This window comes from Pavona decussata, unplaced genomic scaffold (genome assembly GCF_977016875.1).
Source record: "Pavona decussata unplaced genomic scaffold, jaPavDecu1.1 SCAFFOLD_48, whole genome shotgun sequence".
NCBI classification, from domain to species: domain Eukaryota; kingdom Metazoa; phylum Cnidaria; class Anthozoa; order Scleractinia; family Agariciidae; genus Pavona; species Pavona decussata.
The window spans coordinates 5,526,244-5,553,427 of NW_028145470.1; the positions used below are offsets into that span (position 1 = coordinate 5,526,244).

Here is a 27,184-nt window from a genome sequence, read left to right on the forward strand (position 1 = left end):
ATCTGAACTTACTAGTAATTGGAAGGTTTAAGGTTTGATTCCTGATAGGAGCACTTAGAATTTCTTTTTCTGAGTTTGCCTGTGTCATTACTGAATAATACATCATTCTCAGTTTAAATACTGTGACCCTAAATATTATTGAACAAGTAATAATCAAAGATTAGGGAGTGCATTCGATGTCACCAGGCTCTCTCTCCTTTGCCAAGTTAGTGATGATGTCATCAACCCCAGCAAAATCTTCGGGGGATGCCACATATGCGTCTCAAGGTCCATTCATTCAATCAACATTGTCCCATACAATCTCCAATCTGTAATAGGAGTGTGTTCTTTCTACATCAATTGCAATTATTAAAGCAAATGTTTAAAAATTCCAACTGACTACAGGATAACTGGCTGCATATTTATATAGTATGCATGGCCTTTAGATATAACTTGGATCAACAACATGCATTGTGTAAAAGTTACAAATCCACACACAATGATCATAGAGACGCCAAAAAAAAGGACCTCTACATTGCAAGTCCACTCCCAGATTATAAATAATTATTCCTGCAACCTAACCCCCAGGCCATGCTACCTCCTCAACTGTGAAAGGAGAATTAATTCGGGACTTCGGGTTCTGGGTTACTGCTTGCAAATTCTGCTGGCGATTCTGTTAGTGCTAAAAATGATCAAGTCACATACTGGAATTATGAGGCTCCTCAACAATATTATAATTATTAATTATTAATAAAAATAATTTTGTTGAGCAGCAGGGATGGCATAGTGACGAGAGCATTCCCAGACTTTGCTTCATATGTGGCTTGAATATTTTGTTGTTGGCTCTCGTCCTTGCTCCAAGAGGTTTTTCTCTGGGTACTCCAGTGTTCCCTTCTACTCAAAAAACATGTTATAATTTCCAATTCAACCGGTTGTAGTTGTAACCGACTTTTAAATGTCACCCTCATTAAACTGGGACAAAAAATAAAAAAAATACAAAAAATACAATTTTCTTTATTCTTACCTCGCTGTCTCGACTGGCACCTAATGCTGAGAATAGATTTAACCTGCCATGAAAAGGAACAAGTTAATTAACAGAAGGCGAGTAATTGTATAATTTATAGATTAGAGGTGTCCAAAGTTTCTGAGTACTGGTACTCATCATCATCATCATCATCATCATCATCATCATCATCATCATCATCATCAATTCTTAGTACTCCCAGTGGAGCATAGGGCATCCACCAGTACATGCACCCAATGCTCTAGGGGTCATAGAGACACAGAAACCACACCACCACTATAAGGTGATTATCCCAGTCATGATAATAATTAAGAAGGACAATTTCTTTGGATAAGACCACTACCATACAAACCTGGGTACGAAGCTGCTGTGTTCCAGCAACTGATCATCCTCAGGAATAACTCCACGTGACAAAGCCAAGAGGAAGTCTTGTTGTTTTCTGTGCAGCAGGTGTGTGGTCTGGATGATTTTTGCACGAGGTGTTCTTAGGTACGGCCTGGCTACCATTTGTGATAGAGTTTCTGTTGCCTCCTCTACTTCAGTCTAAATAAATGTAAATATATGAAACATATATAATTTTTGAACTGTGGCCTTAAATGCCTTCAGGAAATTTAAAGTTAATTGTTGCAATGTTTTATCCGCTGCTCTGGACTTTGTTTGCAATAAAAACCTACATTAATGGTTTTACTATTTTATCACAAAACAAAGCATTAATAGCTGCTAAAACATTGGAGCAATGTTTTCTGAAGGAATTCAAGGCCACATGCAAAAACTTCAGCGAGTCTGAGCTTAAAAAACAAAGACCGATATTATGTGACATAAGTCAAGTTATACACTGAGCTCTTCAAACATATTGTACAGTACCGGAAAAAATCCCTACCCACCCCATGGAAGGTCAATGGAAATTCCTAGGGGGAGGGGGGTCTTAAAAGTCAAAATTTTTGAAGCAAAGCATGAAGCTAAACTGGAATTTCCCGGGGAGACGGGGGGTGCAAAACAAAAAAACCTTCCATGGGAGGAGTATGGATATATTCTGGAACTGCACATTGCAAATACCCCCATTAATCTGCACAATGACGTTCTAAAGCATAGATTGGATGCCATGTTCTAATGCAGGCTGCAATATCTTACCTGCATGGATTCAAAGATTGCTTTCTTGTCCTTGTTACCAGTGAGGTAATAGCCATAAGGATATGAAGATCGGAGCACTCTTCTTGCACTAAGCAATTTATGCACAGCATCCTCAATGAATGATGTGTCTGCATTTTCAGCCAAAGCAGCCGCTGTGAGTCAATCAATCAATTGATCAATCAACCAATTAACCAATCAATCAGTTGATCAATCAATTAACCAATTAACCAATCCAACAATAGATATATCAATTAACCAATTAACCAATCAATTGATCAATCCATTAATCAATTAACCAATCAATCAATCAATTAACCAAATCAATCAATCACTCAAACAATCAATCAATCAATCTTTCAATCAATCAATTGATCAATGAATTAACCAATTAACCAATCAATCAATTGATCAATGAATTAACCAATTAACCAATCAATCAATCAATCAATCAATCAATTAATCACTCAATCAATCAATCAATCAATCAATTGATCAATGAATTAACCAATTAACCAATCAATCTATCAATCGATCAATCAATAATTAATTACTGGTTAATTATTAACCAATCATTCAATCAATCAATCAATCTCAGTCAATGCATTTAACCAATTTAAGGATGGGCATTATGCTCCACAGGAGGCTCGAGTGTAGAGGATTAAGTCGTAATACTGTCAGTAGTACTCACAAACATTCATTAATTAAATGGGTATCAACTTAAACTTTGAAGGTTTTTTTTTATGTCTGAAAAACAAACTAACTATTCTGCGTACAACTGCTGCGAAAAATAAAAACTTAAAGAAATTTATGGAAACGTGGGCCCCTGTGTTATAAGACTACCAGGAAATGTGTACTTTTGTCCGTATTCACGCTTTTTTAATTGTGTTTTGTTCATCGTCAGAATCTAATAAGTGTTTTAAGCATTGTGCAAACTCCAGTTTTTGTATTGTTAATAGTAAACTGATTGTATGTAGCTTTTTTCTTTTCGTAACTTCCTATTTTTCTTTTTGCATTTACTGTAAGTAGTACAATTTAAGTTAAGTTATTGTAAGTTATGCTATGGTATTGTAAGTAACGTGTGGTATTGTTTAATTAGTAAGAAATGTTATTATTGTAAGTTATGTTTTATTTGGAATAAACTTGCATTAAAAAAAAAAAAAAAAAAAAAATGGGTATCAGGAAAAAACATCTCTCCTCACCCTTCCCAAGCAAAAACTTATTTTGATCCTCCAGCCAAGACACAAGGAAATAACATGGTCCACAAATATAATAATTTATGACATATACCTGTTTCCATAGCAGCAAGAGCCAAAGCTGTCATTTTATCTTTAGCTGTACTTAACAAGGGTTCTTCAAACTGTAAAAGACAAAATTCAAATTAGTCTGGAACAATGCTGTTATGACTGTAAAATAAACTTAAAGGGCGCTGTCATGGAGATTTTGCTGTATCTTGGCTAAAACTTCTCAAATATTTGATAAAGGACTCCTTCTTTAACGTGAAATTGCTGTTAGTCAGCACAGCCGGGAGGAAAATATGAAAGATTTCTTAGAGAAAGAAACAAATTAAAATCTGTTTTTAGCAATTTCTCCAAAAATATGTGTTGTAAGTTAAAATGAATTCAACCCAGGTTGATTTGTATTTTCTTTTGTTAGGGTTGGGTAATTTACATCTGAAACAAAGGAAAATACAAATCAACCTAGGTTGAAATCATTTTATCCTGAGATTCATTTTAACCTACAACATATGCACATGAGGAACTTGGAAAAGTTGGCCACTTTTTTCAAGTTGCAATCCATTTCCATCCTAGCCATCCACAGACGTAAATAATTAATACTAGTTTTGTGCATTAGTAGGTTTTTTTTCCAACAAAATTGTACCATTATTAACATTTCCATTGATACAAACATGTTTTTTTATTTTTCAAAGTGACACTAAAAATAGCTGGTGACACTGACAGTTCCTTTAAGCTACAAATCATGACCAGTGGCGAGCCAATCAGCACTTTAAAGAACACATATAAAAATACTGTCAGCAAAAAGACTTGTTTATAACAGTAAATAAATTAATGGAAAGAAAAAGATACTAGAAACCTGCGAACACCATGCAGAAGAACAATAATTTATATTTATTTAGTTTTGAGTACTGATAGAGTCAAAAATTTATTTTGAAGTTAAGATGTTGGCAAACTTCTAAACAGACAAATTATTTACCTTGTAGCTATTTTCATGATTCTTGAAACGAGAGTAGTAATGTAGAAAACAGTTTAATTCTTGAACTTGAGCATTCTTTGTGCTTGCCTGTTGTGAAAAAAAATAATTAATAATCAATAACAAAGTTCAAAAGTTGGATTGTCAATACCATTTCATGAAGCTTTGTCAATGTATATATGTATATATACAGTGACCAATTTCAGCAATCTACACCCCCCTCCTACCCCACCAGTAATTTTCAGGGGGAAGGTCTCAAAAGCTGAAATTGTAAAAGGAAAGTATGAAGCTAAAGTGGAATTTGAAGTGGGGGTGGGGGATATTATTCGAAACAACTCAACATATATACAGTGTATAGATCTCTCACAAGTGAGCAAAGCACACAGATTCAATGTAGATTGTATTATTTTCTTTTTTGTAAAATAGCAATAAAATTTATTACAATTTAAAAAGTGTTTTTGATGTCTATGACAATTTAATTGGGATAAACATCAAAAACCGTTTTTGCATTAATTTTTAGTTTACCTCTGTCACCAGCTTAGCTGATTCTGACTCCACTTTTTGTACTATTTCAAATCGATTACACCTGCAGGTAAAAAATAAATTCAAAATGTTTTTTTGCCTGGCATTTGCATATTCAATCAAAGTATGCAAACCCAAAACAAGAGATTATGTATGCTCGTGGTGTGTAATGTTTCCAAAAGGTAAGGTAAAGTTGTTACCGGTAGTTGTAAACTTGCCAAGGTGGCCTACATAGGTGGCACTATTTACCTTAAAACATACATGACAGAATATTTTTTATTTGCTTGCTCAAATCTTAAGGTCTAGTCGTGAGAGATAAAAAACCATGTAAGTTGCTAGGGAGGGTAAAAATGTTGTCCACAGTCTGGAGTCACATGGATCGTATGGTCGTGAGTGGATAGAAGAACAAAGCATAGTCATACTTGTAATTGCTGACTTCCAGTTAAGTAAACACAACTAGACTTCCACTATTAGTCCCTCTGCCTATACTACTTATTGATGAGTGGACGTATGGATGGATGGTGTACCTTGGACATGACATTTGTCTGAATGGTGTTTTTATGCTGTTATGGAGTTGATTGAGAAGCACCACAACCAACTTCCAACCTTGACCAGGGTTCTCAGTTGAACCCGTAACCCGTAACACCTGTCAAGGTTGTAACTAGTAAGTGTTACGGCTGTAAAAGCGCCTTGATCAGTAGGCCCTATGGGCCCAAGCTATGGCCATGTACTTCAATGTTACGGCTGAAAATAGCAGCAACTGCTGTTCAAAACACTATTGAGAACCCTGTTGACATCCAGGTACTGAATTTTACAGTGAAACCGAACGCTCTATGGACACCTCATATTATGGGCAGCATTCTTGGTCCCACTCCATGCATTTTCATTAAAATTAACCTTCCTAATAAGGACACTTCACAATATAGACACTTTATCTGGTGCCAATGGTGTCTTTGATATAGCAGGGTTTGACTGGAACTGCTCACTGATCTGAAAAATTATGTCCCAGCTGGGATAAAGAGTGAATCAGATCCATGGCCTAAATGATGCCAACTTGGAAAATGGTAAAGACACATTCTTATACCAACCTAAAATATCCACCTGTAGCTGAACTATGCTTCTTCCATTGCTCCAGACAAACCCAGCAGAATTCATATTTACACTAAAAAAATAAGCACACCAACAAGGTGTTAATAAACATTAGGTTATAACTTAACATCTAGCATCTTGTCTGGTCTGACAGAGCCAAATATTCAAGCCACCAACCAAATTCAGTCTCTTTATATAAATAACAAAATTAAAAGAAAAATTGGAAATATTTTTTTCAACAGTTGAGAATATTTAAAAGGAATACCTTTGTACATTTCATGTGGTTACAACCTTCATTCTTTTGAATTGGTGATCTAAACGACAGAATTTTGTTGTTAAAAACTAAAAAACCTCTGTCTACAATAAAATGAGGAGCATTAGGCAAGAACACCCTTGGCTAACTAGTAACATATTAGTTCTTAATTAATGTTTCTAAATATTGAAAGCCTACACTAAGAAAACAAAACCTTTCTTCACAATATATTGCCACATGTTGATGTACATTAACTCGTCCTCCCTTGTCTCACTCAATTAAAACAGTTTTTTTGTACCTAAAGAATCATTTAACATCACTTTTTGCTGGGCAAAAGTGCAACCTTATGGCATCAATGGGTAGGTGGTTCTGGCATAGAATTGTTCTATTTTGAGAAACAGAATGTTTTCCAAGGATGTAGCTAAGAAAAACCTCAGTAGGCTCATTGATAAAACCAGCTGGCCCTTTAATGGACTGCATGTGTACCTTTAAAATTAGCCTAAAGTATTTAATAAGTTCTGTTGAAATTTCAGCCTGTGATAAGATCCTTTTCAGATGGAGAAATTCGCCAGTAGTTGGCTCCTAGTGTCACCCCCAGTTTGGCTACTATTAATAGCAGTTAAAGATAGCACACTCACTTGCAGTTGGGGCAGGATTTTGAGTTTGTTACCAGCCACAATGTGTTGGCAACAGCTTCTGTTTCAGGACACTCAGAAACATCTGCATTAAAAAAAGTAAATCACATTTGGGTCCACACGGGCTGAGCTTAACATAGTTTTTGTGGCTAAAGTAAAACTGGAAATTCTCAGGGGGGGGGGGGGGGTCCAACCAAAATACCGTCCATGGGGAGGTATGGATATTATCTAGAACCACACATCCCCATGTGGCGTACAGGTATAATGACTGTTTTTGGTTTTCAAAATCATGGAAAGGAAATAGGCCACGGCTTTCTGTTGTGTTTTGTTGACAAAATAACTGACAAAATAGTATGACATAATTTGTAAATAGCAGTGTTATGTTAACCTTTACTTGTTGGTATTTTTGGCATCATCTCTGCAATCTTCTTCAGCCATTTACTCCACAGTTCACAGCTACAAGGTGCATGAGCCTCATGTAAACAGTGCCTGTCATTCAAAAATAAAATGTTCAATGCTTTCATCAACGGCAGTTTTCTATGGTCTATACTCTTATAGACAACAAAATGATATCATAAAATTTCCAAAACTCAAGTGGAACTATGAGCTGCAGGCGAGTTGTTTCACTGCCAAGTTTTGAACATCTCATGTCGCCATTTTACGGTCTACAAGAGTATAGACCATAGAAAACTGCCGTCGATTTGCTTTTTACAATGACATGGAAAAAGTACAAGCAGAATTAGTTTTATTTTCCATTGAGAAGTGTGCATGTTACATCTGACGTCATTTTTATTGTCTTTACTCTTATAGACAATAGCTACGAGCCAATCAACACGCAGGAATTTTGACAGTTATTGTAAAAAAATAATAATTGGTACAGTGGGAAGGGGAGGGGGTAACCTGGGAGGGGTTGATTCAGTAGAAAATGAGAAAAAGCAGTATGAGCTTAGATTCAAGCACTGGAAAATATTTTTCATAGACCCCCCCCCCCCCCCCCCCTTCTCCCCCTTCTAACCCCAAGTTATTGCTATTGGAAACTATGACTGATTTAATGATTGAGTTTGCATTTACAATACTGCTGGGTATTCTCCAACACAACACATCCGAGATTATGGGGAAGAAAGGATTGGGATACTAATCAGAGCACAGTATACAATGGATTAGGGAAATTTTTCAATATTGTATGATCTTTTAACCCTTTAACCCCTAATATCAAAAACCACACTCTCATGTCTTGTCCCCACACTTTTCTTATAGAAGTACTGGGGAGAAGTTATTAAAACATCAAGACCATTGGGTGATCATATCCTTAATTCTCATGACCTCAGGGGGTGAACAAGGACTGATATTACAAGGAGAAATTTGATGCTAATCACTAGGGTTATTAGAAATGGGGGCAACCACGCATTTTTTAGTGATAATTAAGCAACAATAAATTATTATTCTCAAAAGCGGTAAAAACACAAGGCAATATAAGGCATCTTTTATTCAAATTGAAGCTTTGTTATCTCTGAAAAATGCATGGTTACCCCCAATTTCGTTTTTGGATACCAAAAGCACTTGCTAAGTTCTGCTTTCCTCGAATAGATTAAAACTGCACAAGAATATCCTTCTATTAGCAGCCACCACCCATGGAAACCCGAGTATCATGAGATGCGCATAACTTCTGCGCAATAACAATAGTAGGCACCATCCTTAAAAGGTTAAAACAGCTAAAGTACCGGTATGTAACATTTGAAGCATGAGATAACAAGGAAGGGGATGACAACTAACTCACCAGCAGAAGAAGTGACCCTTGCCACAATCAACGATCATCGGCTCTGTTTCCTCTGAGGAGCTTCCTTCCACAGCAACAGGTAGTGACGGCAGCATGCTTGACGGCAGCCTCACAGCTTGGCCGCACCCAGGGGAAGGACACCATTTCAGATTGGGGTTACTTTCTACAAATGCCTGAAAAGAATATAGTATACAGTGTTAATTGTACAACAACAACCACCTTTATTTTGGTCATGATTATTAGAAAGATCATTATAATTACATTCTTGCATAGTACAATTTTGTTTAATTGAAAAAAATGTGAACATTTGAAAAATTTTTGAGGTAGCGATTGAGGAAGGAGCCCAAGTTAACCATCCGATTTTCTAGTCGGCCTCCATATTACGTAATGACGTTTAGAAATTAATGACAGGTTAGCAACCAAAAATGAAGAGATTTAAAAAAAAAGAACTAAGGGAATAAATTACAATAACTAATAAAGGAAGATTATGATATTTTGTTGTTACAAGTTTACAGTGAAAGTCAGCTAAAAGTAGTTTTAAAAAATGTTCAGACAAGTTTCTTGTAAGGTTATTGGTACAGAAGCTTACAAATTAAGGAACAGCATAACACCGTGTAGTTACAAATAGGGTTCATTTAGTTGTTGCTTCGCAAGTAGATAACGTTTAATTTGTTCGGAATAAGCAATTGCATTAAAGTCTTTAAAGTAATTTGTAAATGATAAAATTGTTCACATACTTGGCCTGTATAGAGTGCTTACTAACTACACGACTCACTCAGTCAAGACCATGATGAACAGACCAAACAGCAAAATCTTATCAGGGTGGCCAAAATTAATTCTAATTCTATGTGTACTAAATATTATATATTTATCATTAACTACATGTAATAAACAGTAATTTAATAGTAGCAAAGATGATGATGATGATGACGATAATTATTAACAATAATAATAACGATGATGATGATTCTCACCTTTATGTCAAACTGAAGGTATCTTCTTGCCATTTCTCTTGAGACAAGACTTTCAATAGTTTCCTAGAAAAATAAATGAGTCACTTAAATTAAATAACATCTTATAATTTATTGCTTTATGAAATAATACATTATTCATGACTAAGACATTTTGGAGATCCATTGAAAGCATCAAGTGTCTACATTATTAAAATGTACTCACCACAGGAACCAGTGCACTGCAGTCAAATGCTGGACACTGTATATTGTGTGCCTTCCCTTCTTTGATCTTGACATTCAAATAACTGCCAAAGGAACACGCAGTCAAATGATATTAAATTATTTTACTGTATCCCAGTCAGTAGATGGTATAAATGTCTCTGGATTTTGACTTGATTGGTCTATGTTTCACAGCTTAACTGACAAATGACCAATAACATCTCGACTTCATTGACCAATTGGGTCAATAACCAGGGACATTCATACCATCTACTGATTTTCCACAAATACTTCACTCTGATGATGACTTACATTCAGGTTGTAAAAACATCAGTCAATGTCACCTCAAACGGTCCTTCTCGGGACTACACTCACCAGGATGATCATTATTGATGTAATATATCATACACAAGACACAGTGTTTCATCACATATCAAACACCGAGAAGAGAGATGAAAATACGACGCATAACAGAGTATTTTTGACGAACTTTTAAGGTTTTTTATATTGTGATGAAACACTGCGACGAGTGTTTGATATAACTTCTCAAACAAACTAATTATTAATGAAATTGAGAGGTAATTATGAAATGACCATAAAAAGACTGTTTTGGGGCCCACCACACAAAAGAAGGTCTGAGATTACCTAGCAAAAACATATATTGATCACTAGAACAGGATACCCAACTGACAAGGACAGCTCTGCCCAAGATTATGGAACAGGACAGTGATTGGAAGAAGCTCATCCAATGAGTGTGATTGCGCTCAACCTACTATGTTACAATAGCAACTATAACAGAAACAACCCATTTCCCTTGCATTTTTATATCTCCTACTATAGAGGAGTGGACCCTGACCTAGCCAGGATGCAGAAGGAACTGATAACAAGTCCCGACACAATATTACTTAAAGTGGAACCCCGCCTTACGAGCGCCTCGTTATTAAGACCACTTGTGGTGCCCGAAGGAAATGAAAGTCCAGTAATTTCCTTAGTTTTACAACCTCGTTAATCCGACCAGCACGTTACTAAACCACATTTTCCAGCCCGAAGATGGTCATATTAACAAGGTTCCACTGTATTTTACATCATGGCTAATTAAATTAATAGATGCCCTTTATTCTTCAGGCTTGACCCTCATACACACCTTTCCCAACAAGAACGGCAGAATTCATGGCCACAAGAAAGAGACAGAGGAACATCTTCATGTACTATTTCCTCATCACAGATGGAACAAACCTCCTGTCAAATGAGCAGAACTACAATTACTGCAACACTAGTTAAAGAGACTGAGGGGGCTTTACAATCATGAATGTTACAAACATACTTACAGCACTTCTAAAATTGCCTTTTATTGAAAGTTTTGATTTCTCCTCAAGCTCAGCATTGCCAGTCAAGTGATCTGGTTAAAAAAATGACAATGACAATAGAGGAATTTAGAATTGCATCAATGACAAAAAAATGTCACATTCACACTTACATTTCCTTAATTAGATGTTGGTCACCACTGGGGCATAAAGGGTTTAAATCATTGACTTACTCTCTGGAAGAGTGACTCCAGCTTTCTCACAAGCAGCAACAGGATCAGCCATCCAGGCTTCAATGAGGGCCTCCTTGGACCACTCTGTTGAGATAAAAAAACAGTTATGATCAAAGAACAAATTCTCCTATCTTGTCCCCATACTTTTCTTACAAAAGTACTGAGGAGAAGTTATTAACATTTCAAGAAAATTCACCTTGGGTGATCATATCCTTAATTCTCATGACCTCAGGGGTTCAAGGAGCATTGTTCTTATTAGGAGAAATTTGATGCTGATCACTGTTAGGGCTTAAAGGGCTAAGGCTACATTCAAGATACCAAACTACAAAAAGATAACTGAACATAAATTTCTATTTTTACTTTAAAAATGTTTGAATGTTCAAACTTTACACAAATGTAAATGTTCCAACATTCATTTTTAAAAATGTTAAACCAAATGAAGTACTTTGACTTGGACGCAGTTTAGTGAAATAGTACAAGCCATAATATGGCATTTACTTACCATGATCTCTTAGTAAACCCTCAGCAGTGAACAATGGCACCTGATCGTGACATAAAAGAACAAAAATCTTACATTATGCGTAGAGGCAAGCCATACCATGTACATGCCACCCACAGGGCACAAGAGACTAACCTTAGAATATTATAAGATTCACTACTGGGGGAGGGGGTACTCTTTATAATGGACTATATGGGAAGGCTCTGTCCAAAAGATGTACCTTTTTCAGGGGGGGGGGGGGTACCTCAAATGATAGACCCTGTACATGCCACCCACAGGGCATAAGAGACTAATCTTAGAACATTATAAGATCCACTACCCGGGGGGGGGGGGGGGGGGTACCCCCATGATGGACTATACGGGAAGGCTCTGCCCGAAAGGGCTTCCTTTGTCAGTATTGAGGTGTATACAGCTGTTTCGACAAAGGTTGTCCAAAAAAGCGTAAAAGTGTACGCGACAATGCCGCAAGGTAGTCTGGGCAATACCCAACAAATTTCAATAAAATCTCACAATCCATAACGCCTTGACCGTACAGCGAAGAGTTGAGATGGTGGGCAATATGGATTCTGGGCTTTTATTGAAATTTATTGGGTATTTCCCAGACTACCTAAAGCATTGTCGCGTACACTTTTATGCTTTTTTGCACAACCTTTGTCGAAAAAGCTGTAAAAGGCTAGGAATATCTCAAACGGACCGAACGAAAAAAGATAGTCAGATTGTTTCTACTGAAGGTATGTGAAAAGGGGTACAATTTCCTATGGAAGGTTTATGGAAGGGTTACCTTTATTTCTCAAAAAAGGTGTATAAAAAGGTTTGGACCTTGCAATTGGGGTGGAGCATCCCTGTATAAAACTATCTTGAGTAGCCCTGCCCCCTCCTCCCCCCTCCCACCAGATCCACTCTTAAATTCTCATGTAGCCCTCCCCCTCCCACTGGATCCACTATTAAATTCTCATGTAGCCCTCCCCCCTCCCACTGGCACTGGATCCACTATTAAATTGTCATGTAGCCCTCCCCCCTCCCACTGGATCCACTATTAAATTCTCATGTAGCCCCCCCCCCCCCTCCCTCCCACTGGATCCACTATTAAATTACCATGTTACTATTCTTACCCTCAGCATGTCAGCAGTTTCTACAAGCATCAAATCCTTGGCCTCTTGCAGATCCTGAGCACAGAGACCTCGATACTGTTTCTAAAAGATATACAGTAAAAATAATTATCTTCATCATGAACAAACTTATATTAATTAGACAGTATAATTTACTTTGTAAATCCTCTGTCACATATTTTACAAAACATTATAATTTTACCTGGTCGTCATTGTCAATAAACACAGGATCATCAACAGCAATAGCACTTGAACTTTCCTATTCAAAGAAAAGAGACATTATAAAAATTAGTATACATGAATTGACATTTAATAGTAAACCATTTTCACTGTCATTACAACCACTAGCTGAGAGATAGGAAGATCGTAGTACTAGGAAGATCCTAGCACCATGTATACTCCTTTCACTTGGAAGATCCTAGAACTAGGGACAAAAAGAACAAACATGGCAGCAGCCGGGCGTTCAGCTGCTAAAGGCTGATGGTTATCTAGCTCATGTCTTGCTTCTTAGTTTGATGTCGCTTCTGTCTTTGACTGTATCTACTAACAATATGTTTTTGCAGAGATTGCAAAAAGTATGTTTAGGCAGGTTTGTGGGTAGGTAGGTGGATAGACCAATAGGTAGGAAGGTTGGATAGGTAGGTATCTGGGTAGATTAGTAGATAGGTGAGTAGGTAGATAGAGAGGTACATGTAGGTAAGTAGGTAGGTAGGTTGGTGGGTTGGTGGGTAGGTTGGTGGGTTGGTAGGTAGCTTGGTGGGTTGGTGGGTTGGTAGGTAGGTTGGTGGGTTGAGAGGTAGGCAGGTAGCTTGGTGGGTTGGTGGGTTGGTAGGTAGGTTGGTGGGTTGGTAGGAAGGTTGGTGGGTTGGTGGGTTGGTAGGTAAGTTGGTGGGTTGGTGGGTTGGTAGGTAGGTTAGTGGGTTGGTGGGTAGGTTGGTGGGTTGAGAGGTAGGCAGGTAGGTTGGTGGGTTGGTAGGTAGGTTGGTGGGTTGGTGGGTTGGTAGGTAGGTTGGTGGGTTGGTAGGTAGGTTGGTGGATTGGTAGGTAGGTTGGTGGGTTGGTAGGTAGCTTGGTGGGTTGGTGGGTTGAGAGGTAGGTTGGTGGGTTGAGAGGTAGGCAGGTAGGTTGGTGGGTTGGTGGGTTGGTAGGTAGGTTGGTGGGTTGGTAGGAAGGTTGGTGGGTTGGTGGGTTGGTAGGTAGGTTGGTGGGTTGATGGGTAGGTTGGTGGGCTGAGAGGTAGGCAGGTAGGTTGGTGGGTTGGTAGGTAGGTTGGTGGGTTGAGAGGTAGGCAGGTAGGTTGGTGGGTTGGTAGGTAGGTAGGTGGGTTGGTGGGTTGGTAGGTAGGTTGGTGGGTTGGTAGGTAGGTTGGTGGATTGGTAGGTAGGTTGGTGGGTTGAGAGGTAGGCAGGTAGGTAGGTGGGTTGGTGGGTTGGTAGGTAGGTTGGTGGGTTGGTGGGTTGGTAGGTTGGTGGGTTGGTAGGTAGGTTGGTGGATTGGTAGGTAGGTTGGTGGGTTGAGAGGTAGGCAGGTAGGTAGGTGGGTTGGTGGGTTGGTAGGTAGGTTGGTGGGTTGGTGGGTTGGTAGGTAGGTTGGTGGGTTGGTGGGTTGGTAGGTAGGTTGGTGGGTTGAGAGGTAGGTTGGTGGGTTGGTGGGTTGGTAGGTAGGTTGGTGGGTTGGTGGGTTGAGAGGTAGACTGCTGGGTGGGTAGGTAGGTGGGTTAGTAGGTAGGTTGGTGGGTTGGTAGGTTGGTAGGTAGGCAGGTAGGTTGGTGGGTTGGTGGGTTGAGAGGTAGGTTGGTGGGTTGGTAGGTAGGTTGGTGGGTTGGTAGGTTGGTGGGTTGGTAAGTAGGTTGGTGGGTTAGTGGGTTGGTGGGTTGGTAGGTAGGTTGGTGGGTTGGTAGGTAGGTTAGTGGGTTGGTAGGTAAGTTGGTGGGTTGGTAGGTAGGCAGGTAGGTTGGTGGGTTGAGAGGTAGGTTGGTGGGTTGGTGGGTTGGCAGGTAGGTTGGTGGGTTGGTGGGTTGGTAGGTAGGTTGGTGGGTTGGTGGGTTGGTAGGTAGGCAGGTAGGTTGGTGGGTTGGTGGGTTGAGAGGTAGGTTAGTGGGTTGGTGGGTGTGGGTTGAGAGGTAGGTTGGTGGGTTGGTAGGTTGGCAGGTAGGTTGGTGGGTTGGTGGGTTGAGAGGTAGGTTGGTGGGTTGGTAGGTAGGTTGGTGGGTTGAGAGGTAGGTTGGTGGGTTGGTAGGTAGGTTGGTGGGTTGGTGGGTTGGGAAGTAGGCAGGTAAGATGGATAGGTAGGTAGGTAGGATGGTGGGTTGGTAGGTAGGCAGGTACGTTGGTGGGTAGGCAGGTAAGTTGGTGGGTTGATAGGTAGGCAGGTAAAATGGATAGGTAGGTAGGTAGGATGGTGGGTTGGTAGGTAGGTTGGTGGGTTGAGAGGTAGGCAGGTAGGTTGGTGGGTTGGTGGGTTGGTAGGTAGCTTGGTGGGTTGGTGGGTTGAGAGGTAGGTTGGTGGGTTGAGAGGTAGGCAGGTAGGTTGGTGGGTTGGTGGGTTGGTAGGTAGGTTGGTGGGTTGGTAGGAAGGTTGGTGGGTTGGTGGGTTGGTAGGTAGGTTGGTGGGTTGATGGGTAGGTTGGTGGGCTGAGAGGTAGGCAGGTAGGTTGGTGGGTTGGTAGGTAGGTTGGTGGGTTGAGAGGTAGGCAGGTAGGTTGGTGGGTTGGTAGGTAGGTAGGTGGGTTGGTGGGTTGGTAGGTAGGTTGGTGGGTTGGTAGGTAGGTTGGTGGATTGGTAGGTAGGTTGGTGGGTTGAGAGGTAGGCAGGTAGGTAGGTGGGTTGGTGGGTTGGTAGGTAGGTTGGTGGGTTGGTGGGTTGGTAGGTAGGTTGGTGGATTGGTAGGTAGGTTGGTGGGTTGAGAGGTAGGCAGGTAGGTAGGTGGGTTGGTGGGTTGGTAGGTAGGTTGGTGGGTTGGTGGGTTGGTAGGTAGGTTGGTGGGTTGAGAGGTAGGTTGGTGGGTTGGTGGGTTGGTAGGTAGGTTGGTGGGTTGGTGGGTTGAGAGGTAGACTGCTGGGTGGGTAGGTAGGTGGGTTAGTAGGTAGGTTGGTGGGTTGGTAGGTTGGTAGGTAGGCAGGTAGGTTGGTGGGTTGGTGGGTTGAGAGGTAGGTTGGTGGGTTGGTAGGTAGGTTGGTGGGTTGGTAGGTTGGTGGGTTGGTAAGTAGGTTGGTGGGTTAGTGGGTTGGTGGGTTGGTAGGTAGGTTGGTGGGTTGGTAGGTAGGTTAGTGGGTTGGTAGGTAAGTTGGTGGGTTGGTAGGTAGGCAGGTAGGTTGGTGGGTTGAGAGGTAGGTTGGTGGGTTGGTGGGTTGGCAGGTAGGTTGGTGGGTTGGTGGGTTGGTAGGTAGGTTGGTGGGTTGGTGGGTTGGTAGGTAGGCAGGTAGGTTGGTGGGTTGGTGGGTTGAGAGGTAGGTTAGTGGGTTGGTGGGTGTGGGTTGAGAGGTAGGTTGGTGGGTTGGTAGGTTGGCAGGTAGGTTGGTGGGTTGGTGGGTTGAGAGGTAGGTTGGTGGGTTGGTGGGTTGGTAGGTAGGTTGGTGGGTTGAGAGGTAGGTTGGTGGGTTGGTAGGTAGGTTGGTGGGTTGGTGGGTTGCGAAGTAGGCAGGTAAGATGGATAGGTAGGTAGGTAGGATGGTGGGTTGGTAGGTAGGCAGGTACGTTGGTGGGTAGGCAGGTAAGTTGGTGGGTTGATAGGTAGGCAGGTAAAATGGATAGGTAGGTAGGTAGGATGGTGGGTTGGTAGGTAGGTTGGTGGGTTGGTGGGTAGGCAGGTAAGATGGATAGGTAGGTAGGTGGGTTGGTGGGTTGGTAGGTAGGTAGGTTGGTGGGTAGGCAGGTAAGATGGATAGGTAGGTAGGTGGGTTGGTAGGTAGGCAGGTAGGTTGGTAGGTTGAGAGGTAGGCAGGTAAGATGGATAGGTAGGTAGGTAGGGTGGTGAGTTGGTAGGTAGGTAGGTAGGTAGGTTGGTGGGTTGGTAGGTAGGTAGGCAGGTAGGTTGGTGGGTTGGGAGGTAGGCAGGTAAGATGGATAGGTAGGTAAGATGGTGGGTACATGTAGATTGGTACATGTAGGTAAGCATGAAGGTATGTTCTAGATAGGTAGGTAGGTACCTTAAGGTTGGTGGATAGGTAGGTAGGTAGGTAAAAGAAGAGTAGAAGAGAGTGTTTCCTTACCCTCCCCCTCCTTCCTTTTTCTACCTGACACCCACCCTCTCGGCTACAATTTGTACTCTCCCCAGTCTTCTTCTCGTCATAATCCAAGATGGCGGCAAGGCATTTAGCAAAGAAAATACTGAGTGTTTGCTCGCCTCCAGAATAGGCCTCCCCTGTAGGCTACCATAAAGAAGCTAATCTGTACTTACAGAGAAAACCATTCTTGACTCCAGGAAAGAGGCAATGCCATTAAATCTTCCTTTGATTGCACAGTCACAGGCAGTCTCGCCATTTTTGTTTTCTTCATACAGTGATGCACCATTGGCAACCAACAGCTTTAAAATAAAAAGAGATCGGCTTGAACAGATCAGTGACAGATCTAGAAATTCATGTAAAGGTCCCAGAGTGAAAATATGCAGTTCCAGAAAAAGATCCATGCCCACCCCATGGTCATCAGAAATTCCTAAGGGGAGGGGGGTCTTAAAAGTCAGAATGTTTAGAAGCAAAGTATGAAGCTAAAGTAGAATTTCCTGGGGGAATGGTGGGTGAAAAACAGAAATCCTTCCATGGGGGGGAATATGAATATTTTCTGGAACTGCACAATGTCTCAAAATTTCAGACTCTGAGGACATAGTATAAGTAAAAGGAATTGGTAAGGATTTTGTTATCAATTGTTGGAAATAATTGGATTGTTCTGACCAATATATACATGTACAATATCATCCTTATTAATAACAAATTTTAATTATTAATGATTTATCATTATTTAAAATTCATGAAACCCTCTAAAGTACCACCCTCTAGCAAGACACAACTCTTGCCTCAAGAGACGAGAGTCGCGTCTCGAGAGACGAGAGTCTCGTATCAAGAGACAAGACATTCATCTCGTGAAAAAAACTGTAAGTACTTACGCTTGACTTTTTCATGAGAGTTTCGCGAGAATATCAAGTTGAATGTCAGTGTTGTTGTTACAGCACGACACCCTTGTCACATAGCAAGGTGAATTTATAGATATATCTCCTAAGTACTGTTTCTCACCAATAGACTTATTGTTTATCCAACACAAAAGAATACTTAGCTCATATCTTAATTTAGGACGACTTTGTGAATCTGGTTCTATTTTTCTAGAATTCACCCGCCCATTCTGTAAAATCCAAATCTGTTTTCAGACTTTCACACCATAATGGTTAAAATCTATACCCTATTTGTTGTTGTTTTCTTTCGCTCGTTTCTTTTTGTTCAGCTTACCTGTTCATACTGCAACATTGTAATTAATTAGAAATAAAAATAAAAAGTAGAGTGTGCGGATGGGTTGTTATCTAGGTACCTTTTAGTAGTGCACTGTAAGTGGCTTTTGTATTGTAATGTAAGTAAGCTCAGTAATAAAATTGTATAAAAAAAGTAAGTAGTGAAGATACTGTACATAGTATGGTAAATAGTGTATTTGTTAGTACCGTAGTATTGTAAGCTTAACAAATCGAATGTGGTTTGGCATTGTCTGCACTCTTATCAACAACAATATTCGTCATCACAGTGGTCAAAATGTTGTGCGCCTCATGAGTCCACAACGAATTTTGACCACTGTGATCACGAATATTGTTCTCGATAAGAGTGCAGACAACGCCAAACCACATTCGCTTTGTTTTTTACCACAATATGAACGTCAAAGGAAAATTTTACCATAACTGTCAAAATTCCCGTGCACTGATTAATGCGAGCAGCGTTGTCTAGACTCTTATCGACAATGGAAAATTAGTCAATCAGATTGTGAGATTAGAAACAATTGTCAGTGGTAAAAAATTATATTGTAAGTACAGTCAGGACTGTAATTATCACAATTAGTGTTAGTATTGTATTATTAGTGTTATGTAAAGCTAATAAAAATACTTTCTTATTAAAAAAAATAATAAAATGAAATAAAATAAAATAATGGTTAAAATCTATACCCTATTTCAGACCAAAAAGGCCCATAACCATGCTCTTTGGTGCTGCACATACCTATATAGCTTATATAGGAGAGTGTCATCCCCCTCCCCCCAAGTGTCTGTACTATATATGGTTTAAAATTGCATACCTGAACACAGCGATAGAGTCCAAACCTAGCAGCATAGTGCAACGGAGTATTACCAGCCTGAAAGGTAATTTAATAAATGGTTCAGACATTCCTATCCCTGTTCTTAACAGAGCTACGGTGACAAGCATATATATAAAACTATTTTTTATCAAGAGTTTAGTGGACAAAGGGCTTCAGTGATGATTTGGCTGTAAAATCCACATTTCTCTAAATTATCTCAAATCTGTGCAAACAGACTGGGCCAGGTTGTTCGAAAGCCAATTAACACTAATCCATGAATTCTAATCGAGGTTTTCATCTCCCTCATTAAAAATGTTTTCAAAAGGTAATTTTAAGATAGTGGTTAAGAAAAGTATATTAAGTAAAAACTGAAGAACAAAAATCTCTATGAGCCTTTATTCAAAATTTAGTATTAAACTTGAATATGGTTCATGAATATGGTCCAGGATTAGCTTAATCGGACTTTGAACAACTGGGCCCAGGTTATCAAGTTAGAAACATTCTGTATCTTGATATTATATTTTTGGTTTTTGATTTTAAGGATCAAATTCAACTTATGGAGACTTTTCATGATGGCCACAATGGGTTTACAAAGCAATAATATTAAAAATTAAATAAGTTTACAATGGATGAGTAACGTTCTCTAGTAAAAACAAATTCTCAAAGAAATGAGTTTCTTTTCTGTTAACTTGCAGGTTTTTTTTAGCAAAACCCTGTTAAGCTATGGACCTATGTTTCAAAGGTTATAACCAGTCTTTAGAGCTAATTTGAACTAATTTAGAGAAATCTGGATTTTGTAAGCCAAATCATCACTTCCGAAAATAAAAACTAGCTCTTTTTTGACTGAGCTTTTCATTACTCAAAAATAATCATAGATTGAAGACAATGTCTTGGAAAAAAACAGGAAAAGAAAACCAAGAGTCTGAGAGTTCCATGTTGATTATTGGCTTTCTAGTATCAACAGCACTTATTTTGGTGAAGTCCATTCTAACTTTCCTTGCAGTTGGTTTCACTTATTAGTTTTATGATCCCACTGAAGCAAAACATGATGAATCGTAAGATTGTTCTTTGATATTCATCAAGAGGGTGAAGAAGAAGCCACTCTAAAATACATTTGCCTGGCTAGATATTGCAATCTTTCAAGAGTTTTTATAACACACTGGTTCACCACAGTTGGCTGAAATTTTTACTTGACATATTTTAAAAAATTTCCTTTTTGGTTTAATACTGTATCAAAACAAAGCAATACATAAACCAGGAATTTATTATTTTGTACCATAAATAATTCCTTTCATGACACAGCTTAGCTGATTAAGTGCCTTATCCCCTGATAGTCTGAATATTTTTAATTGCAAGCTATTAGAATATTGTAGAGGTTTCAGATTCTTTGCCAAACAAAAAGGTTTTTTGCACACTGTTCAATAATTTAACAGTTCCATCATAATTTAGCACCTTGAGTTCTGTGTTTGGTCTCTCATCTGTCTCATAATTACTTGCAAAGAAACATTATTATAATACCTCAAATATTATTCTGTGAATTCTGTCAACGATACTCCACACATTTATGCAAAATACACAAGGAAAACTACAGTAACTCAAACCTTCAAGTCTATGTACAGATCCTGGAGTGTGACCATTCAAATGAGTTAATTAATGAGCTTTTCAGCAGAATTTCCAGGTGATGTTAAGAGAAGTTTTAAGAAAATTATGAAATGTTTCTAAGGCTCTGTTTCCCGGACAGGCAGAAGGAGGCAGATAACAATGATGATGATGATGATGATGAAAATCTTTCACTTTTGAATGGAACCCACTCTCATATTGTCTAAATACACACACCTGTTCATTATGTTTCAATTTAGCTTTAGGCCATACTGTCCACCAAGAAATTCTCATTGTCTTTTAGCTTTTCATTGAATGCATATAGGAATGAAAGTTAAGATGAATATTGCAATGTGGGATTTTCTTCAGGGAACCATTCTAAAAAGAAGTGGTTCGAGCCATAACAGAGAGCCAACAAGTAGAGCTACTATGACAATCTTTTCTTGAAGTGAAACAAATCTTTATCAATTTCTTTTGCGCCTTCTAATTCAATTCATAACTTCACTGAAAAATAAGAAGAAAGGGATATCAACGTCCCTCGCTTTAAAAAGAAAGGTGGAAACAGCGAGTTTGCCAGAGGAAGCTTCTAATGACCTCTGGTGCCGACACACGGAAGTTCTATCGTTACGTTGTTTATTTAACTATTCCACGCACGTGTGTAAATTCATATATTAAGTTCATAATACCTCGTCTTTTGCATCTATCTCAGTAGCTGTTTCGTTCTGGCTGCTTGAATTCCACGCTAGAAGATTTGACAAACACTCTGCCCTGGTTTTATCCACAGATGACTCAGCACCACGATACGTTGTGCAAATACAATGAAGAGCATTCTGTCCCAACCCATTTCGTATGTTTGGATTAGCTCGTTCCCCTAAAAATTCCCGCACAAATGCCTTCATACCGTGCGTAGCCGCATAGTGAAGCGCTGTATTGTCTCCATGGTTAACTCCAAAGCTGCAGTTCGGATCTAGATTCCGTTTTATGTCTGGGTTTTTCAGGTAGATGTGCATGGCTTCAACTCCTTCTCCACGCTGAAGGGCTTTGCGGAATTTGGAAGTTGAACTACCCATTGGCAAAACCAGCAATTACAAGGTCACCAAGCACCAAACTAATACAACAAAATTGATAACGGAAATTAAAACGTTTCTGATGTCCGCAATCCTGTCTGTTTTCGCTGGAACATGTGTTAACACAACGAACGAAACCTTAAGCTTATATTACGCCGATGTGAAACGAAGGATTCTTCTGTCACGTATCTTCATTTCCGTCCTTGACCCCGCTAATCCACTCCTATTATCAGAGATGCATCTCCTTGTCTTTCTTGATATGCTGTTGTCGGTGAACAACGACAAGTGAGACTACAATGAGCTGGAAACAGAAAATAAAAGAAACTCTAACAGGGCCTTTGTTTACCAAAAAAACTTCTGTTCCCTACTTTTTAGAAGGGCTACCGCTGACTACTAAACTGATTTGCTGGGCAGCCTCGATTTCAATTTTCCTTTTACGAGGCTAAACAAAATGGCGGCGTGGTTGAGTGAGATGAGGACGTGCTTTGTTGGACATTTACACGGTTTTCATGGCTTATTTTCATCGGGTATTCTAAAAAGTAAGCCCATTAGTAACTCCAAAGAGTTCATTTGCCATTTATTGTACTTTTTAAACCCTTCTTTTGCAATTTGTATGAATAATTATCACGTCTTTAACACATGCTGAGCTGCATGTTTTCTCTCTGGATCGATGGTTAAGCTCATAAACTGAAACGGTGTGTTTTCAGGTAGACGGCAAGGTGTGTGTATGACTCCACTTTAGTGCTCATCTTTTTTCGCCTTTGATACTAAAGCGATGTTGAAGTTAATCTTGGAAACTAATGTAGAATATGCAGTAACATGGTGGGGGGTGGGGGGGAGGTACTTCCTTTCAATATACACACACCCCCACCAAAAAATTCTGAGGAGTACCCCCCAGGAGTAATAGCCTCTTCTCTTTCAATCCCAGGGACACCCCCCTTATTACCGCCACATTTTCAGGGCCTGAAGGTGGTCATATTAACAGGCTTCCACTTTATATTGAAATCGGTCCATTCTAATCAATGAAAAGTTGAATGGTGTTGATGTTTTCCTTTTTCCTCACAAAGGTCAGTGCACAAGATCATTACAGACCTCTATGCCCATGGAAAAATACTATTTGCTACCAAATTACCTCAAAAGGTGGGGCAGAAGGGACATGAAGCGAAGAGCACTGTATGAAAAACATGAAATGGAACGTTCCAACTTGAGAGTGTTAAAGAAAAATGACATTCTTCCCTCTGCTGTGCGCAAGAGAGCAGCTGACGACATGGATAAACTCCCAGTGGATAGTTCAATAACACGTGTACGCAATCGCTGTGTCCTGACTGACAGGGGGCGAGGAATTGTTGGGAAATATCGCATTTCAAGAATCATGTTTCGCTATTATGCTGACAAAGGTCTTATTTCTGGCATGCAGAAATCACAGTGGTAACTGAAGGTTGTTCATAAGGAATGTTGGGTGCAATCATATGAATTTGAAGTGTTAAAGAAGTTATTTTATTTCTTTTGAGGCTTATTCATTAGGATAACCTCCAGAAGGTTGCTCGTAAGCAATCTTTTGAAACGTTCATGTGAGTTTGAAGTGACTGGTGTTATAAATATTTTTACAGTAAGGGTGAAAATTCCTGTGCACTGATTGGCTCGTAGCTATTGTCTATAAGAGTACAGACAAAACAAATGATGTCAAATGATGTGGGCTTTCTTAACCCTTTAATCCCTAAGAGTGCCATTTGGCACATAATGCCATAACTTTGTCAGTATTTGACAGATTTCTATGAATTTTTGACACCAAGATGGTCTTGTGAAGATCTACTCATTAAAAGGATAAACACTTAACCCCCTCGCATATGTGATATGGTTGACCACCCCTATAACTTTTCAACTTTTGCCCCTAGAAGTTGTGGGTCTTAAGACATCTCTCACATTAATGAACTTGTTGAGAACTGCAAAATAAGCTATAGTTTCGAAGTATACCTAATATACACAAGGATTGGGGCGTTTTGGAAGTTTTAAATTTTTGCGTTTTAAGGCCATTTATCTCAAAGCTATAACTTTTCTTATTCATAATTATATCAGTTATGAAATACACTCATGAGTAGCTTTAAAATAGTATATCATGCATGGACATTGAGTTTGTAGTCTTGGATCTGGCGAAAATGTCGTTTTGCTTTAGGGGTTAAAGGGTTAATGGAAAATAAAGTCAATTCCACTCACACCTTTTTCCATGTTTTTGGAAAAAACAAATCGACAGTAGTTTTCCATGGTCTATACTCTTATAGACCATAAAATGACATCATAAAATGTTCAAAACTCAAGTAGGACCACTCTAGCCTGCGTTGCAGCCGGACTTGTCACTCAATACCTGTAGAGAACTCGATATAGTCGGGGATTTATAGACTCTCTGCGACGCAGGCTAGACCACTCAGCACAGGCAGAAAACTGCCGTCGATTTGTTAAGTATATTGAAGACTGCATGTCACAATAATAATATTTGTGACATGCAGTTATTTTAGCGAATACGTCAGAAATGAACAATAATATTTGTCTGCTTTGCATTTTGTTAAATTGGTACACAATTCTCTCAGAAGGACAGCCATTATTTTACCAGCATATGCATTGACACATACCTATAATATCAAATTAGTATTGCCCAAAATTCAAGAAAAAATTGTTAAAATGATGTCGTTTTGTGAAGTGCTAGAAACAAACATCACTAGTGGAAAGTACTGAAATAAAAAGCACTGAACGGCTCGGTGTATAAAACTGACCTATTTCGCATTTCAGATCACGTTTAGTTGTTTTAGCTCAGATTCACTGGAGTTTTTGCATGTCGTCTTCAATTCCTTCAAGAGACGTTGCCAGCGTCGATGTTTTATCCGCTGCTTTGCGCTTCGTTTTGTGATAAAAAACGGAAGTCTTGGCTTTAATCTTAGGAGTAGCCAGTTTCGTTGCAAACTACATAAATGACCAAGAGCAAGACCATTTAAAGACTTGTATACTATTAAGGCTTTCTTAATTTGACGCTGCGTACACAGATCTTTCCAACCAAGTTGCTATATCAACACCCAGCATCAGAATCATAACACGAGAAAGTTAAAACGCGAGCGGCACGATTCTGAAGTTTTTGTAGTCTATCTAACAATGTTTTACCGCAATTTCCCCAGACATGACTACAATAATCGAAATGGGCTAGTTCATAGGCGGAACACACGTACTGCGATTTAATCCCTGGTTCTGGTTCAGTTAGCGCAAAATCATAGGCAAACGTCACTTGAAATGTAAGTAACTGAAATAACTGCAAGGCTGATCTGACTGCGTAGAAAACTTAACACGACAGCGACATGATAGACAGGGAACAGGGATGGCGCAGTCGTGAGAACACTCGCCTCCCACCTCCCTCCGGTCTCGGCGTCATATGTGGGTTGAGTTTGTTGTTGGTTCTCGTCCCCGCTCCGAGGGTTTTTCTCCGGGTTTTCTCCGGTTTTCCTCCCTCCACAAAAACCAACATTTCCAAATTCCAATTCGACCTGGAAACAGTGGATGGAAGAGCCACCCCGTGGAATCCACTAAAAACTCCCATTTTTTTAGAGACCAAACCGAGAATCAAAATGCAACCGTGGACAGCTGTTTCGAGCTGGTTAGCTCTTGTCAGCATGGTGTAACAACAAGAAGTAGAATGGTCAACCAGCGCGAGGTCAGTTGCCTACTAATTTCACGCGGTGATGACTCCGGATGAGCCCAATAATAACGTTTGACGTTTGCCAACGTCATTGCGCGTGATCACGAATCGAACAACGAACAAAGAAATTATCTGAAATATCATGTCGCTTGAAACGTGTTGGGAACGGAACTTCTCCCGTCCGTATTCGCCCTTTTGAACTCTCTTCATGCGATTATTTGTGAGATGGGAGGGTCTATAAAGCTCATTAAATGATTTAAATTAATCCTTTTTGGCTATTTTTAACGAGTTGACGAAGGCTGGGATGGTGGTCCGGAAAGACGGAACTCTTATAAACAAATATTGGCAATTATTCCACAAGCGTCGTTGGATATGCGATAATATTATTCATTGTAACACTGCCCAAATATCCGTAGTCAACAGATTTCTTGCGTTACGCGTAATTTCGTGTGTCGGGGAGAAAAATGTCAAAATAAGGGATCGTCTCCAGTTTTTCTGTAAGCAAATTGTTATCAATGTGTTGAACAATAAAACAATTATCCAGCTTAATCTTGCGGAATATGAATATCCCCTGATTTTAGCCAACTCGGCCAACGGCCTCGTCGTCCAGCGATTTTCCGCGCGATTTCGAAAGATAAATACGCGCCGAATTGGCTATATGATTGTTTTATTTAAAACTAGGGAATACCCCACCACTCCAAAAGTGACCCTGAAACGAGTGGATACGCAGCTACACAGATGCAAAGTGGCCAATACCACCCCCTCTCCCCCAGAATACTACAGGGGCTACGCAGCTACGTGGCTACGCCGCTACGCAGCTTCTCACACAAAAAACGAGGCATAGTCATACAGTCATGTACTTCTAATTTTTGACGGTTTTCCTTGTGGGGAGGGGGTGGAATTGACCACTTTGTATCTGCGTAGCCACGTAGCCACTCTTTTCAGGGTTACTTTTGGAGTGGCGGGGTAATTCCCGTTAAGCCAAATTGTGCTTTATTTAGTTTTGACTAAGGCATAAAAATGCGGAAATGTGATCTCATCTGAGAACTTCAGCGTCATTCAGTCAGATAGGAAGTCGAAAGCATTAACCTTTCTCCGACAGGAAGTAAAAAGGATACTTATTGAATCACGACAGTGGGCGGAATGTTTGCTTTTCAGTTGTTCCGCGATTGAGCAATGAACAGTGCGGGCGGCCGGTGACGATAAGCCTTTGACCTCGTCTCCTTCATCTGTACACCCATTTTTTGACATAGTGTGTTCACTATTTGTATCTCAGTTGCTTTTACACGTCATCTAAAATAGCCCATTGACAATATAGAACACAGATTTTGTATTGTATCTGTAAATGTTGTGTATATGGCAAAATAAATATTGTATTGTATTGTATTGATATCCATTAAACTACACACTTCTAATTGCGAAATTCTCAATATACTGCAGCTGTCTACACGACGCAAAACTCTCCTTTGATAGTTCACTTCTACGCGAAAAACTGAATATTCAAAAACAAAAGCTATCGGAAACAAGACTTTTACTACCTTCGAAAATACCTTTAAGCACCTCTTTTGATCGGTACTTGGGCCTTTTTTTTTCTTTTTGTTTCGTTTTTCTAAGTTTCTGTCGTTTTTTTTTTTTTTTTGT

At 39.6% G+C, this 27,184-nt stretch overlaps 2 protein-coding genes across 3 annotated transcripts in view; one reads left to right on the forward strand and one right to left on the reverse strand.

Annotated features, from left to right (window-relative positions):
• Window positions 1–22,126, reverse strand: part of LOC146481966 (ankyrin repeat and IBR domain-containing protein 1-like) — a 27,244-nt gene extending 5,118 nt beyond the window's left edge. Inside the window, exons 1-23 of one of the 2 annotated variants that reach the window (XM_085108078.1) lie at window positions 22,003–22,126; window positions 21,484–21,905; window positions 19,199–19,255; window positions 17,334–17,459; window positions 13,138–13,194; window positions 12,939–13,019; window positions 11,830–11,869; window positions 11,328–11,411; window positions 11,119–11,189; window positions 10,935–11,029; window positions 9,795–9,876; window positions 9,593–9,655; window positions 8,619–8,791; window positions 7,230–7,330; window positions 6,845–6,926; window positions 6,219–6,267; window positions 5,953–6,026; window positions 4,868–4,928; window positions 4,346–4,432; window positions 3,422–3,491; window positions 2,135–2,286; window positions 1,356–1,546; window positions 1,004–1,046 (exon numbers count right to left, since the gene is read on the reverse strand). In XM_085108078.1, coding sequence (XP_084964204.1) covers window positions 1,004–1,046; window positions 1,356–1,546; window positions 2,135–2,286; window positions 3,422–3,491; window positions 4,346–4,432; window positions 4,868–4,928; window positions 5,953–6,026; window positions 6,219–6,267; window positions 6,845–6,926; window positions 7,230–7,330; window positions 8,619–8,791; window positions 9,593–9,655; window positions 9,795–9,876; window positions 10,935–11,029; window positions 11,119–11,189; window positions 11,328–11,411; window positions 11,830–11,869; window positions 12,939–13,019; window positions 13,138–13,194; window positions 17,334–17,459; window positions 19,199–19,255; window positions 21,484–21,867 — 2,223 coding nt within the window. In that variant the 5' untranslated portion in view covers window positions 21,868–21,905; window positions 22,003–22,126. Of the gene's footprint in view, window positions 1–1,003; window positions 1,047–1,355; window positions 1,547–2,134; window positions 2,287–3,421; window positions 3,492–4,345; window positions 4,433–4,867; window positions 4,929–5,952; window positions 6,027–6,218; window positions 6,268–6,844; window positions 6,927–7,229; window positions 7,331–8,618; window positions 8,792–9,592; window positions 9,656–9,794; window positions 9,877–10,934; window positions 11,030–11,118; window positions 11,190–11,327; window positions 11,412–11,829; window positions 11,870–12,938; window positions 13,020–13,137; window positions 13,195–17,333; window positions 17,460–19,198; window positions 19,256–21,483; window positions 21,906–22,002 lie in introns of those variants that run through there. The other variant, XM_085108079.1, reaches the window with a different exon arrangement.
• A 144-nt stretch (window positions 22,127–22,270) lies between these two features.
• LOC146481967 (uncharacterized) lies at window positions 22,271–24,631 on the forward strand. Its single transcript, XM_085108142.1, has 2 exons — window positions 22,271–22,403; window positions 22,932–24,631. Exons 1-2 carry the CDS (start codon window positions 22,316–22,318, stop codon window positions 23,294–23,296), a joined length of 453 nt encoding a protein of 150 aa, XP_084964268.1. The 5' UTR covers window positions 22,271–22,315; the 3' UTR covers window positions 23,297–24,631.
• The last annotated feature ends 2,553 nt before the right edge of the window (window positions 24,632–27,184 follow it).

Excerpts from the sequence above, each read along its gene's own strand:
- LOC146481967 (XM_085108142.1), top strand. The coding sequence starts at position 22,316 with ATGGCGGCGTGGTTGAGTGAGATGAGGACGTGCTTTGTTGGACATTTA. Across the intron at positions 22,404-22,931 it reads TTCATCGGGTATTCTAAAAA|GTCAGTGCACAAGATCATTA; the intron begins GTAAGCCCATTA and ends TTCCTCACAAAG.